At 51.7% G+C, this 14,432-nt stretch overlaps 2 protein-coding genes across 3 annotated transcripts; both read left to right on the top strand.

The window, feature by feature from the left end:
* The first annotated feature begins 4 nt into the window (after positions 1–4).
* On the top strand, positions 5–10,704 carry TBC1D13 (TBC1 domain family member 13). Of its 2 annotated transcripts, XM_056352505.1 has the most exons (12): positions 5–256; positions 371–444; positions 1,024–1,064; positions 1,544–1,605; positions 1,880–1,979; positions 3,354–3,436; positions 3,592–3,751; positions 4,516–4,723; positions 5,403–5,566; positions 7,111–7,271; positions 7,493–7,550; positions 8,284–10,704. In XM_056352505.1, the coding sequence occupies exons 1-12, from the start codon at positions 234–236 to the stop codon at positions 8,347–8,349; spliced, it is 1,200 nt and encodes a 399-aa protein (XP_056208480.1). In that variant the 5' UTR covers positions 5–233; the 3' UTR covers positions 8,350–10,704. The 2 variants fall into 2 exon arrangements, with proteins under 2 accessions (XP_056208480.1, XP_056208479.1); XM_056352504.1 differs by lacking the exon at positions 5–256 and having other exon boundaries at positions 263–444.
* Positions 10,705–11,760: 1,056 nt separating this feature from the next.
* ENDOG (endonuclease G) lies at positions 11,761–14,289 on the top strand. The gene is made up of 3 exons (XM_056352496.1): positions 11,761–12,759; positions 12,881–12,990; positions 13,552–14,289. Exons 1-3 carry the CDS (start codon positions 11,776–11,778, stop codon positions 13,835–13,837), a joined length of 1,380 nt encoding a protein of 459 aa, XP_056208471.1. The 5' UTR covers positions 11,761–11,775; the 3' UTR covers positions 13,838–14,289.
* The last annotated feature ends 143 nt before the right edge of the window (positions 14,290–14,432 follow it).

Raw genomic sequence — 14,432 nt, forward strand, 5'->3', positions numbered from 1 at the left:
GAGAAGGAAGGGCCGGCCCAGCGTGAGGCGGCCCGCGCGGGGCACGGCCGAAGGGCCGCCCCGAGGTGTGAAGGCCGGCCCGGGCTGAGGAGACCGCCCCGGCCGCGGCGGCTGCGGGGACGGGGCGCACGCCCCCCAGGGGGGCGGTACCGAAGGCCGGGCCCGCCCCCCGCGGGCAGGGTTTCCAGCCGGAGCGTTTATGCGGCGCGCGGGGAGGGGGCGCGGGGGCCGCCATGTCGCGGTTGCACCAGAGCAGGTGGGTGCTGGGGCCCTCCTGCCCTCCCGTGCGGGGGATGTGGCGGGGGGCCCGGCGGGGGGCCAGGGAGGCCCGTAACAAGCGCTGTAACGCCTGCGGCTCCGCTCCCTTTAGGATCGCGGACTTCCAGGAGGTGCTCGGCGAACCCACGGTGGCTCTGGCCAAGCTCCGCGACCTCTGCTTCAGCGGTGAGCGGCCCGGGGGGGAGGGCGCGGGGCACGGCCGCGGCCCGGGGAGGCTCCGGCCGGCGGTGCCTGAGGCTGGCGCTGCGCCGCAGGGCTCGGCCCGGGGACGCCAGGCCCCAGGGGGGCTGAGGCCGCCCCAGCTGCCACGAAGGAGCCCAGTCCCGAGCTGGTGTGAAGCAGTGAGTGCTGGAAACCAGGGGCTGGCGGCTGGGTTTTCAAGCCCGAGGTCCCATCAGGCCGCAGCGGTCCCCAGCTGGCCTTTGAGCTCAGCCACAGACTTCCAGGCAAGCCCTTCCTTCCCCCTTTCTGACATGCCTGTGGGTTTCCTTGCTTCTGCTGTGCCCTGTCCATCACCTGTGCGGTCCCCCAGCTTTCTGCTTCCAACGCCTGCTGCAGGCACCCTGCCCCGTGGGAGGCACCGGCAAGTTTGGCACCGTATATAAACCCTATGGCGTCCCTGCGAAAACTCCTTGCCCCCTGGGGAGGAAAAGTGCTGCCTTGCCTGTTTGTGTGGCGACGCTGGCAAACCGCGGTGAGCAGACTGGGGCTGACGTAGCTATTTCTCTGCCTGATGTTCCACAGGAATTCCTTTTGACGGTGGGCTGCGCTGCCTGTGCTGGAAGGTGGGTTTTGCTTGGGGTGCTTTTGTTTCTTGTGAGCGACGCTTTGGTTTGCTTAAGTACACGTAGTATTTTTGGGCACTTAAAACTGTAAACAACCATAAAATCTAGAGCTTAAAAGCCATTCAGAATTGGCAGTCATTTGTGGAGATCAGCACTGGCACAGTCACAATAGCATTTAATGACACAGGGCAGCTGTCACCTAGGATGACAGAAAGCGGGTGTCTGCTCTTTGCATGAGAACAGTCCTCAGTATTAAGCTAGGAGCGCATTGTGGTCAAGTTGGCTATTGATCAATCCTACCAATAGGTCTGCATTGAAAGCCAGTCCCCAAAATATTCCTGACACTAGCTTGGCAAAGTACTAAAGCTCCCAGTATGTTCAAAGGACCAGTTCTAGCCACTGTGTTTGGTTTGCTCATCTTACAGGTATAACAGCTCGTTCTCCAAATACTAATTTGTGTGCATCTGTCTTCTGTACAGATACTCCTGAACTACCTCCCATTAGAGAAAGCCTTATGGAGCTCTTTGCTCAAGAAACAGAGGTGAGCATGTTGGTACTTGCCCTTTTATTTCAATGATATCTGCGGGGAAGGAGCATAGTTCCTTAAATAATTAAGTACCTTCATAACATGAATTGTTCTTGTGTGGAATGCACTGTTCTGTAGACTGCCTGGTGGACTGACCTCTTCAGCTGAAGAGAAAATCAAATGCCTTCTGGCTGAGCACGGTGGTAGAGAGATCTATTTGAACTCAGTCTGGTTGCATTCATTGACTTAATCTTCTGCTCCTTTGCAAACTCTTATTTTCTTCCTTAAGGGATCTGTATTCCCAGTTCCTAAAGGAAATGATTATACAGCCTGGGATCGCCAAAGCCAACCTGGGTGTTTCAAGGGAAGATGTGACCTTAGAAGATCACGTAAGTGTTGTTGGTGTTGCACAAAACTCCCCAGAGCTGTAAACTGTTGTTCTGGAGCCTGAACTCCTGGCCTGTTCTTGGCTCTGTTCTCAGCTGTTTTGCCCTGCTAGCAGGAAGGACGGTTCCTGGGTACCAGCCTGGCACTTGCATCTTAGTAGCCTTCAGTGGGAGTAATTGGCAAAGCACCAATAGCTCTGAAGAGGGCTGTTTGCAGCTATGCCTGTCCCTTCTCCCCTACCTTGTGGCTAGCTGCCCAGGCTGTGGGTCTCCTAGGAGAGAGGAGAGGATCACAAGAGGTACCTCTAGCAAAGAAATGCTCTCCTGGGAAGTCAGGTCTGGGGGTGGACTCAGAGCAGGCTAATCTGAACAGAGGATATAAGAGGCAGGAGAGTTAAGTTGGACCATGTCATGGAAGACAGGAGACTCCCTTATTTCTAGTTCTTCTGCTGGCTTTGGTTTTTTAAATGGAATATTTCCTGCATGCCTTGGCTTTTTCCTTCTCTGATAGCACTATAAGAGTGTATATGTTGGGGGAGGGAATGAAGTAACTGATCAGAAGAGACTGTAAAATGATATAGCTGCTTCCATGACTGGTCCTGAATGTTAATTTCTCTGCTAGCGTGCAGTTGTCTGTGCTGCTGTGGTCTCTGGAGGCTTTGGTGCTGTAAAACCAACATGCTTGTAAAACTCCATGTGTTGGCAGGTTGCAGTGATCTTTGAATCTCTTGTAACATTGATCCCACCCCCCCCCCCCCCGCCTTCTCTCGGTTAGTTGTTAACTTTGCGTGGCTCGTGGTGTGGAGAGAGGAAAGCGTGTGTGGAAGGGGAGTTAAGTTTGCCATATTAGAAAACTGGTGAGATGTGGGATAGGTTGTTCATAGTAAAGTGTATTTCCTTTTTCCTGGACACAGTGGTGGTGCTTAGTCAGCCTTCTCAGAGCTGAGATAGAGGGCAATACTTGTAACTAATAGCCACAGTGCCTAAGTACTGCGTGGGTGGGTAACTCTTACCCGAAGTACAAAGACCGTCTCTGTTGTACAGGTCGGAGCTGCAATGAGGAATCTTGTTGGCAGGGGACAGGATACCTGATTTGGGAACAAAGTCATTAAGAGACAGGTGAAAAGCAACTGGAAACGTTGGCTTCTGTCTCTCCAAGTGAACCGGCACACTCAGTTGTTTCACAAGCTCTGATCTGCTTCCTGCATGCTGTGTGAAGAAACAACACTAAATGTAGCTAGTGAGAGAAAAAATCAGACCTGATGTGCTAGGAGTATGCTGACGAGATGCCAGAGGGACAGCAGAAGTGTTAAATCTTTACTGAGGGTTTTGACATGTGAAACATGCTTGTTCTGTTTCTGTTGTTTATTTCTTTAGCCCCTCAATCCAAATCCAGACAGTCGATGGAATACTTACTTCAAGGATAATGAAGTGCTTCTCCAGATAGACAAAGATGTCAGGTGTGTGAAGCAGGACAACTCAGGTTTCTGAACCCGAGTGGTTTGGTTAACACATTGTACTTCGAAAACAAAGTTTAGTATTAAATTGAGCCTCGCGTTCAACATGGGGCATGTACTTCCTTCTTATGCCTGATCTCCTTCTGTATCCGTCCTAGGAGGCTGTACCCTGACATGGCATTTTTCCAGCGCCCAACGGACTACCCCTGCCTTTTAATCCTGGACCCCCAAAATGAGTTTGAGACGCTGCGCAAGCGGGTGGAGCAGACCACGCTCAAGTCGCAGACGGTGGCACGAAACCGCAGCGGGGTCACAAATGTGAGCTCTAGGTGGGGTCTGTCCATGGGGCAAGACAGCTGATAAGGGGTTTTGTCTGTTTCTCTCTCCACTTGTGCGCTGGAATTAAGCAAATACCCCAGTAGGTACTGTGTATTCTGGTGGCTGGACAGCTTTGTAGAACCAGTTGGGGTGCCTGACAGTTGGGAATTACAGGTATATTTAATTTTAAGGATTACTTTTTCCTGACTTCTGGCAGAAGCTGGAGTTTTAGGAAAAGGTGAGTGTGTTATGCTTGACGTGTGCCTTTCTGTATGGGAACAAAACACTGAAGGGTTAATTTATTGAAGTTGAATTTATATAGCCTGCCAGAACTGGATCTCATAAACCTGCTATTAGGAAAAGAGCTGGCTATCTACTGAAATGTGTGGTTGTCTTTTTTTCATGAGCATTACAGTGCAAGTGCCAGATGGTGTTGGGGAAGGTGGCTTGCTACCACAACACATCTGTACTTCTCCTCATACCACTAACAAAGAAGTGGAACTGCTGTGGTTTTTTGCTGCATGGGGTCGGGCGGTGCAGTGGTTCAGGGGAACTGTCTGTTGCTGCACAGACTGCTTTGTTCTTCAGGGAGAGCCAGCGCTACGACTTCACTGCGTCTGTGCTTTGAGTTACTTGTCTTGGTTTATGTGAATACCTGCCTGCTTGGTATAAGCTGGTCTAATCTTTTGGGGGCCTGTCGTGTACAAAACTATCTGTGCCAGTTGGTTGTCCTGAATCAGCCATAGTCTTGCCTTGCTTTTCAGGTGAGCTCCCCTCTTAAAACGACACCCAGTTCTCTGAGCGAGTATGAAGTTCTGCCTAATGGCTGTGAAGCTCACTGGGAAGTGGTGGAGCGAATCCTGTTCATCTATGCCAAGCTGAACCCTGGGATAGCATATGTTCAGGGGATGAATGAAATTGTGGGGCCTCTTTACTACACCTTTGCTACAGATCCAAACAGCGAATGGAAAGGTGAGAGACTTTGGGCCACTTGGTAATGGCTGTCGTACTGCATGCTTTCTGTAAAGAACTGTTTTGGGAACAAGACTCTCTTTAAACAACTCTGTTTTGACCAGTCAGGGCTAAAAAGCAAATACAGCAAGAGATAAGGAGTTTTGGGAACCATAGCAAATTGATAGAAACTGAATGGGTGGTGAGTGGTAAGGACATGGGAAGTGAGGATTTCTGAAGGGTTTTGTTTGTCTTGTATGGATCTGGGTTGCACTTTGTGAAAATTAAAATCCCTGTAGAAGCTCTTGTTTGCTTACACTGTATATACCTGGTAAGAAAAGAACGGAGTAGGAGGACTTTGCCTTTTGCTTCTGCTTCACAGGAGCTCCTAGGATGTGTGCTGATGGCAGGGAGAGCAGATGATGTTCTTGGGCATAGATAACTGGCTGGTTTGTGACCCAATGTCATGAAGACCTTGTGTTGCCCACAGGGTTGGTATCTGCAGTAGCTCTGTAGAAATTTCTATTTAAAAAAAAAAAAAAAAAGTCCAGACTAAGCAAGCCAAAATTTTGTAGGATCTGCTACTTGATTCCAGTACAGCAACCAGACTATGGAGCCGGAACAGTTCTGTGTGCCTCAATCAGTGATGCTTTCTCTACTCCCCCGTGATTATTTTTTTTTTTTTTCTTCCCTCCCCCAGAACACGCTGAAGCAGACACATTTTTCTGCTTTACCAATCTAATGGCTGAAATTCGGGACAACTTCATTAAGAGCCTGGATGATTCTCAGTGTGGTATTACCTACAAAATGGAGAAGGTCTACTCCACCCTGAAAGAAAAAGATGTGGAGCTGTATTTGAAACTGGTGAGGAGCTTAGGTGTTTCTCCGAGTCTCAGCTGGAACGTGAGGAGGAGAGCTTAATAGCGCATTTAAATGTCAACCGATTTTGTTAAACTGTTACTGTGCTTGAATAGAAAGGTTGAGAGAGTGTGTGAAGGGCTTTGCCTACAGGGCATAAAGGTTCTCTTATCTGTGGGCTGAAATAACCTCTCCTTGGAGTAAGCCTAGAGCGAGCTGACACAGCAAGGCTTTTCTCCCCTGCCTGACTGTGAAAGCAAACAACTCTTGTTGCAAAGCTGCCAGCTGTGAGTCCAAAGTGAGTTGGCCGCATTCCCTGGTCACCTGGGTTGAGGCGTAGCTAGCGCTAGAGTCTTTAGTTTCTTCTAGTTATCAGGCAAAACATGAGTTTTGCTGTATATTTCCTTGGAATGTGAAATTACAGGAATTGTGTCTGTCCTTTAAGAACAAAACAAAAACCAGCCTCCCCTGCTTCCATGCACGCACTGCTATAGCCTCTGATTGCCCTGACAGCACTGACTTAAACTGCATGGAGATAATCCCAGAAGTAAAGTGAAATCCAGCAAGATGGACCATCCCACCCACCTAATTTTACAATTCTTGTTCATCCAGGGGTCTCTGAGTGCCATGGGTTGGTGTGAGTTTTGTAGAACATGTAGAAGGCAGCTATTGCTGAAAACATTTTCAGGTCTTATAGTCAATTTGGAGTGGAAGTCCAAGGAGGATTTGGAAGGGAAAGCTGTTCTTGTTACTCCAACCTCCACCAAATCACACTTGAGATTTTTTGCATTTAGAAAAATCAGGATTTATTTCTTTTATAATCCAAAAGATGGTTTGTCAGGCCAGTGACAGGACCCACAGTGTTGGCTGGTGGCTGATTCAGTGGGGAGAAAATAGGCTGCTAACTGTTTGTCTGGCAGGAAATGGTCTTGGCCATGCAGCAGCTGGTCCTTAAGAATATCAACAGCATCCTGAACTTGTTTGACCTTGATTAAACTCATGGTTCCTTGGATTTAACAGCAGAAAACAAGAAAGCTTCAGGCTAGAAGTGCTTACAGTACACTTTACTGACCATCAGTGTGAACTCTTCCATCTTTGTTTCTTTTTGTGAACAGTAAACATTTTGATAAATTCAGGGCTTCTGGAAAGGAGAGGAAATCCTGACAAAACAGTGTCTCTGGTAGAGGGGGAGGGCTGCAGCTTTGCAGAAAAAATTCAAATGGGAACGTTAAGGTTACTTGGCAGGTTTAACGGAACTTACACAAATAGTGCCTTTAGGAAGAAAAGCTTCCTCTACCCCATGTTGTGGACAGAGGAGCATTTTCTGGCTTGTCTGTAGACATGGAGCATGGCTGCACTAAAAATCTCAGTCTAGCTTAAACATGAGAGCCTTCAAAGGAGGCAGCGGGCTTGCTGATGTTGTAGCATGAGTTGGCAGCTTAGAGCTATATCAGGGTGGAGATGGGGATGGAAACATGGGGTGCATCTCTTGCTTGTAGGGAACTGGCCGAGAGCACGTATTCATTCTTTGCCTGGTGCATGTCTGACAGCAAGAACAGAACATCAAACCCCAGTTCTTTGCCTTCCGCTGGCTGACGCTGCTCTTGTCCCAAGAGTTCCTGCTGCCAGATGTCATCCGTATCTGGGACTCCCTCTTCGCTGATGATAAGCGCTTTGATTTTCTTCTGCTCGTCTGTTGTGCCATGTTGACGTAAGTACACAGGTAGTCCTCCTGCTCTTTTCTTTCCCTCCTTTCCAGGAGTCTTCTGTAGGCATGTGTTAAGGCATCTGGTGAATAGGTTATAGTCACTGTTCACAGTGGTATCAAAAGTGTTTTTTTAAAACCTCTATAAGGGCACAGTGTAGTCTGTTTTTAAAGTTCCTTTTAAAAGTAAAAAGTCAGAAGCAGCTGGAATAACTTCTGTCTTTCAGATTAATACGGGATCAGTTGCTGGAAGGAGACTTCACTCTGAACATGAGGCTGCTACAGGTAAGGATTAAATATCATGGGCATAGGGAGCAATTTGAAGAGAAAATAGTACTGGGAGAGGGGATGATGGTATGGGAGAGGGTACGCCTGGCTGAAGAGAAGTACCAGATTTCTGATGTTTGCATGCAGAAAAATCATAAGGGACCTTACAGCACGCTCATTACAGGGAGCGTGAATCTTTCGCTTGTGCACCCATTCCAGCCTACAGGGAAATTATGATAGACTAGAAGTTTCTAATGTTCCTTTGGTTTGCAAAAAATGTAATTTCTAGCAAAGATGTGAAACCCTGTGTAACATTGTTAAAGTTTTGGCCAGAGGCTTTTGATTAGTTCTGAGATCTGTGAGAACCCAAGGTTGAAAGCACCTGCACGGCACAGTAGGATATCTTTGATTCTGCCAGTTCCTGCTTTGGGCTGTGCAAGATACTGGCTTTGATAAGGCTTTCTGGCATGACAATAGCCCTTGTAGCAGGCCAGCTTACTGCACCCTTGGAGGACAAATTAAAACAAACAACCAAACAACCTTCTTGAAGGATATTTGAGGCTTGATCAGTTGCAAAACAGGAAGCTGTTAGCTGTTAAGGGAGTAACTGAACATGGCAGTTATTATATATATATATATTATATTATAATAGGCCAAGAATGCTGTTGTCAAGGTTTGCCCTGCTTAAGTGAAACAACGTGTACAAGAAATGCTAGGTAGTCACTTACATCGCTTTGTTTCTTTGACATAGGATTATCCTATCTCTGATGTTCATCTGATTTTGAAGAAGGCAAAGGAACTTCAAGATTCCAAATAGTCCGTGAGCCTAATAAAAGGTGTCAGAGAAACTGTATGGCAGTGGATCCCAGGAGATGCCCCCACACAATGTGGTGCATTAAAGCCCCTAGTGGTCTCTGCAGGACTTCAGGTTTTGTGTTTGGGCTGCTGGCCACCTTGAAGATTTCCTTCTACTCTATTTATTAGGTCAAGGACTGATTACTTCCCCATCTACTTGGGTCCTGCACTCCAGATTTTTTTCAAATCTCAAATGCCTCTGTGCTGCCAAAAGCAGTTCTTTGTATCTTTTTTTAATGACTTTTAAGTAAGGGGAGAAAGAAATCATCTGTCTGCTTATTCCTGAAGGGATGGACTCCTATAGCATGGAAGTAACACACGGAGTAACTTCTGACAGGGAAGGGACAAGCTAAGTCCAGTGGCTTTTGGTGGGTGAATATAGAAGGATCTTCCTCCTGTGTATAAATTGTATTCCAATGAAGTCATGCATCCTGCCATTCAAGTAGCTTCTGGATTCTTCTCCCTTGTGTCTGCACTTCGCCATCCCTGGGGTGTGCAAAGAAGATTGCATCAGTTTCTCGTGATTGTCATCTGGCAGTTTGGACACCTTTGCCTGGGAGAGAGACCTTGAGAAGCTGAGATGGGAGGACACAATTACAGCTGGTGGCTTTGTGCACTGAAACTGCCTGAATCTGGAATCGCCTTACCAACAAGGTCTCCTTGAAAGCAAGACCGTGGTGGTCTTAATGAGTGTAGTTTGAAGTCAAGCCTTATTACGCACAGCCTTAGATCAGGAACTTGTTGCTGCAGGGAGGCCTCATGCTGCATTTCTGGCTCTGAACTGGAGCATATCCAGCTACAATCAAGAATCTGAAATACAAGAATCCGGCGCCTAGTCGCATGCAGTGAAGACAGCCGTATTTAGGGGCTTATACAGACATTGCACTGGGGTTTTCTGCCTCAGTGGCTTGTATAATATCACCCTGCATAAGCTGTGGTCAGAGTAACCTTGATATTGTCTCATAGTGCTTCTTGCCAGGAAGAGACAGGGTACTGGTCTGACCTACAAGTAAGAGTGCTCTTCTGATGTAATCCAGTGGGCATACAAGCATTTGTCATTAGCTGGCTGCTGGGGCTGATCCACTCTCCTGTGTACCGGTCCTGCTGGAGTCACAGTCCTGTGTTGGACACTGGTTCCTCCTGAGAGGGAAACCGCTGCATTTCAAATACAGCAGAGCAGGCTCAGGTGAACGTTGACTAAGACAAACTACGGAGAGAACTGCTAACCTGCCGGCAGCGTTGAGCTGATCAGAAACTGTAATCCTCAGAGGGAGAAGTTGCCGGCACCCAGGTGCTTTGGTGGTGCAGAAGCTCTCGAGCGAACACTAATCCAGCGTGCTTTTCCCTTTCTTTCTGTGCTGTGTTGGCTCACCTCTGCATAGCTGTTTGACACTGCAGTTTCTGGTATTTATGGGTATTGATTTGTTAAAGGTCAGTTGTCTTTGTAAGATTTGCTTAAGCTCCTGATGGCCCAGAATCACCCTAGCAGGAGGGATGTTGTCAGCTTTCAGCTTTTTTACTAGTGTTACTTCCTTCACTGAAGGCCAGTTCTTTACACGCTACTGTAATTCTCACAAAGGTGGGTGGGGAGACTGGAGGACAGGTTGATGCTTGTACCCACGTTCTTATTGGCAATCCCAAGCAATCTTTGCCTCTTCAGAAGATGCTTGAGTAACACTGATGCAGCCAGGTGTTGCTGCTGTGGCGGAGCAATAGCAAGCGAAGACTTAAAACAATCTGTAATCAACAGCTGTGGCTAACAGTATCCCTCTCTGCTGCAGTCCCTTCTAGAGGGTAGAGTTTTCCTCCCAAGAAATACAGAGCTGATTGACCAGGACAGCTCTGTGATGAAGCATTCTGTCTGCTCTAAGCACTGGGGCTGTGTTCTTCCTGCCTTGTATCGCTGAGCTATTCCTGGTGGTCTCATGGTCTCGGTTCTTGGGTACCCTGCACTAGAGAGGCCGGTGGTTAGACCCTGTATGGCCAAATGGCTAGCTGGGAGACACAAATGCAGAACCGGAGGGTCAAACCCTTCGGCAGAATTGGACCTCCTCCAAACACTTATGCCTCAGAACTGCTCTAAACTGCTGTAGCCTGCTCACATTCCACTTACAAGCTCTGCTCTCACATCCCTGAATACCTAGGCTGTCTGTTCCAGGTCCTTCTGACAAGCGCAGGGTTCCCTTAAGCTGTATTTTCTCTCTGGTAAATGGGAGCGTCTGTGAGGATTCCTGCTCTGAACAGCTAGAAGTCTCCTTAAAAATAACCTGAGAAGGCAGCAGGCAAATCGGGATTAAAGATTTTACTTGGAGATGAACTTCTGCTTGTTTTTTAGAGTGGCGTTTGGGCCCTGCGGTTGACCTCCTGCAGAGGAGTTGCCCAGCTCTGAGGTGGGTGCTGGTCTGTCGCATTACAAACACTTGAGGAAGACACTGGGAAGGTGGCTAATTAAGTGGCAAGTGCAGGTGGCTGGCTGGGTACGGGTGTCATGCTGTCTTCTCTTTTCCTAGGTGCTGAAGGGCTTATGTTACGCCATCTTCTCTTTAGGGGGAGATGCTAAATGCTTTTAGAAGGAGTCTGCTGTGGTCTAACAGGATGCAATGAGGGCTTTGGCTGCTGGAAAGGTTCTCTGGGATAAATTCTCTAGCCTTATCCAGACTACAGCTGCTAAATTGATTGAGCTTTTCAGAGAGAACTTTTAATGACTTTGATACACCCAGACAGGCTGGTTCCTATGTGAAAAGCAGTTTTATATTCCTGCTTATCCCCTCCTGTGTGGTAGGACTTCTGTCTGGCTGTTGGAAGGACTTGTTGGACTTTTCAATGGCTTGGGACATCCCATTTTTTATTGTTGGGGTCAGACTATTTCAATAGCACTTCCTTGCTCTTGTGGCCAAATAACACCTGCTCCACCCTTGAGATGTTTTCCCCTCTGATTTCTTTTAATCTCAGTCTGCTGCAGGAGCAGTGAGGTTGGCTGAAGCAGCGGTTCTTTGGGTTGGGGGGCATTGGCCTGTGGTGCCTTGGACACCCCTTCTATCTTAGGGGCCCAAACAGAGGATGTTTAAGTGGCTGTTACAGCGCGTTGCTCACAGGCGTGGCTGCTGCCAGGAGGGGAAGGGGGACCCATCTTCAACTGGGAGGAAAAATGGGACGCTGTGCTGGATGCAGGGGAGCCGAGCCTTCCCTGGGAAGAAGAGGGGCCGCTCTGCCTGCAGCACCCTGCAGCTCGGGCTGTGGGAAACGTGGTGGCTTTGCCAGGGGGGTAGAAGCAAGAGGATGCTGGCCATCGAGTTGTTGACGGCGGTCACTCAGAACACTGATTTTGCGTTTGGATTTTGTGACCTAACGTGGGCTGATTCACGCTGAGGCTGAGGCAGCGGGCGGGATGGGGGGCAGCGGCGCTTTGGGGGAGGCCGGGGTGCCTGGGCAGGTGGGAAGGGACAAATGCCGGAGGGCCGGGGCTGGGTGTGCCCTGGGTGGGGGAGGCGCCGGCGCGGGTGGTCGAGGTCACTCCATCGCCCTCGGGCTCGTCCGCGCTTCCGCTGAAGCTCCGTTTGGGCGGCGCTGCCCCGGCCCCAGCGGGCGGCTGCGCGTTACGCGGCCGGGCGGGGGGGGCGGGCCGCCCCGGGGACGCCGCCGCTCCCGGAGGGGCTGGCGGTGCCCCCGCTGCGGTTTTTGTACTCGCCGCCGCGGGGGCTCCCCGTTCGGCGCTGTGCTCCCGCCTGCGCAGCCAAGCCCCGCCCCGCCGGTGCCGCTTCTGCCGCCGCCGGGCCCGGGGGTCGCGGCCTGCCCGGCCCGGCGCCCCTCGTCCTTAAGAGGGCGACGCTGCCGCGGCCCCTTTAAGCGGCGGCCGCCCCGCCCCTCGGCGCAGCGCACGGCCATGCTGCGCGCCCGGTGGCTGCTGCCCGGCGCCGCGCTGGCCCTGGGCGCGGGGCTGGGGGCGGCCCTGGGCGCCCGGCGGCGGCCCGAGAGCGACGCGGTGGCGGCGCTGCTGGGCCGCCTGCCCGTGGTGCCCGCCGTGGCGGCGGCCGGCCCGCCGGGGGCGGCGGGGGGCGAGCTGGCCAAGTACGGGCTGCCCGGGCTGGCGCAGCTGCGCGCGCGCGGCTCCTACCTGCTGTGCTACGACCCGCGCAGCCGCGGCGCGCTCTGGGTGATCGAGCGGCTCGAGCGCGAGCGGCTGCGCGGGCCCTCGGAGCGCGCCGCCTGCGTGTTCCGCGAGGACGACTCGGTGCACGAGTACCACCGCGCCACCAACGCCGACTACCGCGGCAGCGGCTTCGACCGCGGGCACCTGGCGGCCGCCGCCAACCACCGCTGGAGCCAGGAGGCCATGCAGGACACCTTCTACCTCAGCAACGTGGCCCCGCAGGTAGGGCCGCGCCGGGCCCGCCGGGGGGGGGGGGGGGTGAGGAGCCGGGCCCGCGGGGGGCGCGGGGAGGCGGAGCGGGGAGGGCCCCCAGTAACCGGCTGCTGCCCCGCGGCCGGGCCAGGACCCCCACCTGAACGCGCACGCCTGGAACAGCCTGGAGCGGTACAGCAGGAGCTTGGCCAGGAGCAACAAGGACGTCTACGTCTGCACGGGGCCGCTTTACCTGCCCAGGTAAACGCGGGGGCCGAGCGCGGGGGGAGGAGAGGGGCAGAGGGGGCACCCCCTGCACCCCTGGCCGGGGCGATGTGCAGGAAGGAGCCCCCTCGGGGCAGGGTCACCCTGCCCCTGCCCCCCTTGAGCTGGAGCTGCAGCGTAACCGCCGCCCGCAGCGGTAGTTACCGGGTTAGACCGCAGGCCTCTGAGCACAGAGTTTCGAGGTTTTGTTTCGTGGGCTGTTTCTCCACTTCAGACTGTGACTCTGCTTGCAGAGACCCTCACGCAGTGCTAAAGCGCAGCCGTCTCGTGTGGGGTCTCTTCAGCAGCAGGAAACGCTTGGGAAGGCTGTTAGGGAGAGAGCAGGGGAGAAGGGATATGGGGGCGCAGAGCCGACACACAGCTCAGCCTTCCTGTGTCACGTAGCCCCCGTCTCAGCAGTGGGTTTGCACCCCTGCTGCAGAAGTGGGGCTGCTCCCTGCTGTCCTGTGGGGTGGGAGCTTGCTTCGGGGGCAGAGGGCTGAGGGGGTGGACGTGGCACCAGACTAGGAGGTAACACAGGCGTTGCTGTTGGTGCAGGATGGAGGCGGACGGGAAGATGTATGTCAAGTACCAGGTGATCGGGAAGAACCACGTAGCCGTCCCCACCCACTTCTTCAAGGTGCTCATCTTGGAAAAGGAGAGCGGGGAGATAGAGTTGCGCTCCTACGTGATGCCAAACAGCCCCGTGGATGAGAAGATCCCCCTGGAACGGTTCCTGGTTCCTATTGAGAGTATTGAGCGAGCCTCGGGGCTTCTCTTTGTCCCCAACATCCTGAAGAGAACAAGTAACTTGAAAGCTATCACAGCTGGAAACCAGCGTTGAACCCCAACTAAGCAAATCCAGGTATCCCCTAGGAAGGACCGAGAGCAGTTGCCTGCAGGGTAATAGTTCTTTGTGCAGTTTTAAAGGTGGGAAATAAGAATCAAACCAATGCTTCTCCTTACCCTTGCCCTCATCCTGCATAACAGTGGAACACGCCATGCAGCAGGTCTCAAGGGCAGGTCCTGCAGAAGGCTCCCAGGCACTTCACTTTAGCAGCCTGCTACAGAATCTGCTCTTGCTCTGCCACACAGACCATGCTCCTGTAATTGTTCCCTTTGGGTTGTGTGTGGCTCATTAAAACAAAGGGAAGTTAATTTAATTTCTGCTACTTAGCGGGGAAGGATGGCTGCAGGGGGGGAGGACATGAGAGGTTCCCGCCTTTCTGTGGCCAAAGGCTTCTGTGATTGTTTTCTTTCAGCAGATGGTTTTAGCAGTAAAGCTTTTGATCATCACCAGTATTGGGTGTTTCTTATCTGCTCTTACCAAAGCTCTGAATATCCTGGCAGGAAGAGGGGAGGACAGAGCCAACTTTTCCCGCTGCTTTCCTGTTTGAGCTCAGTGTAGGCAGAGCTTAAGGCATCACAGATAGAGCTGA

Source organism: Falco biarmicus, chromosome 9 (assembly GCF_023638135.1).
Source record: "Falco biarmicus isolate bFalBia1 chromosome 9, bFalBia1.pri, whole genome shotgun sequence".
Taxonomy (NCBI): Eukaryota; Metazoa; Chordata; class Aves; order Falconiformes; family Falconidae; genus Falco; species Falco biarmicus.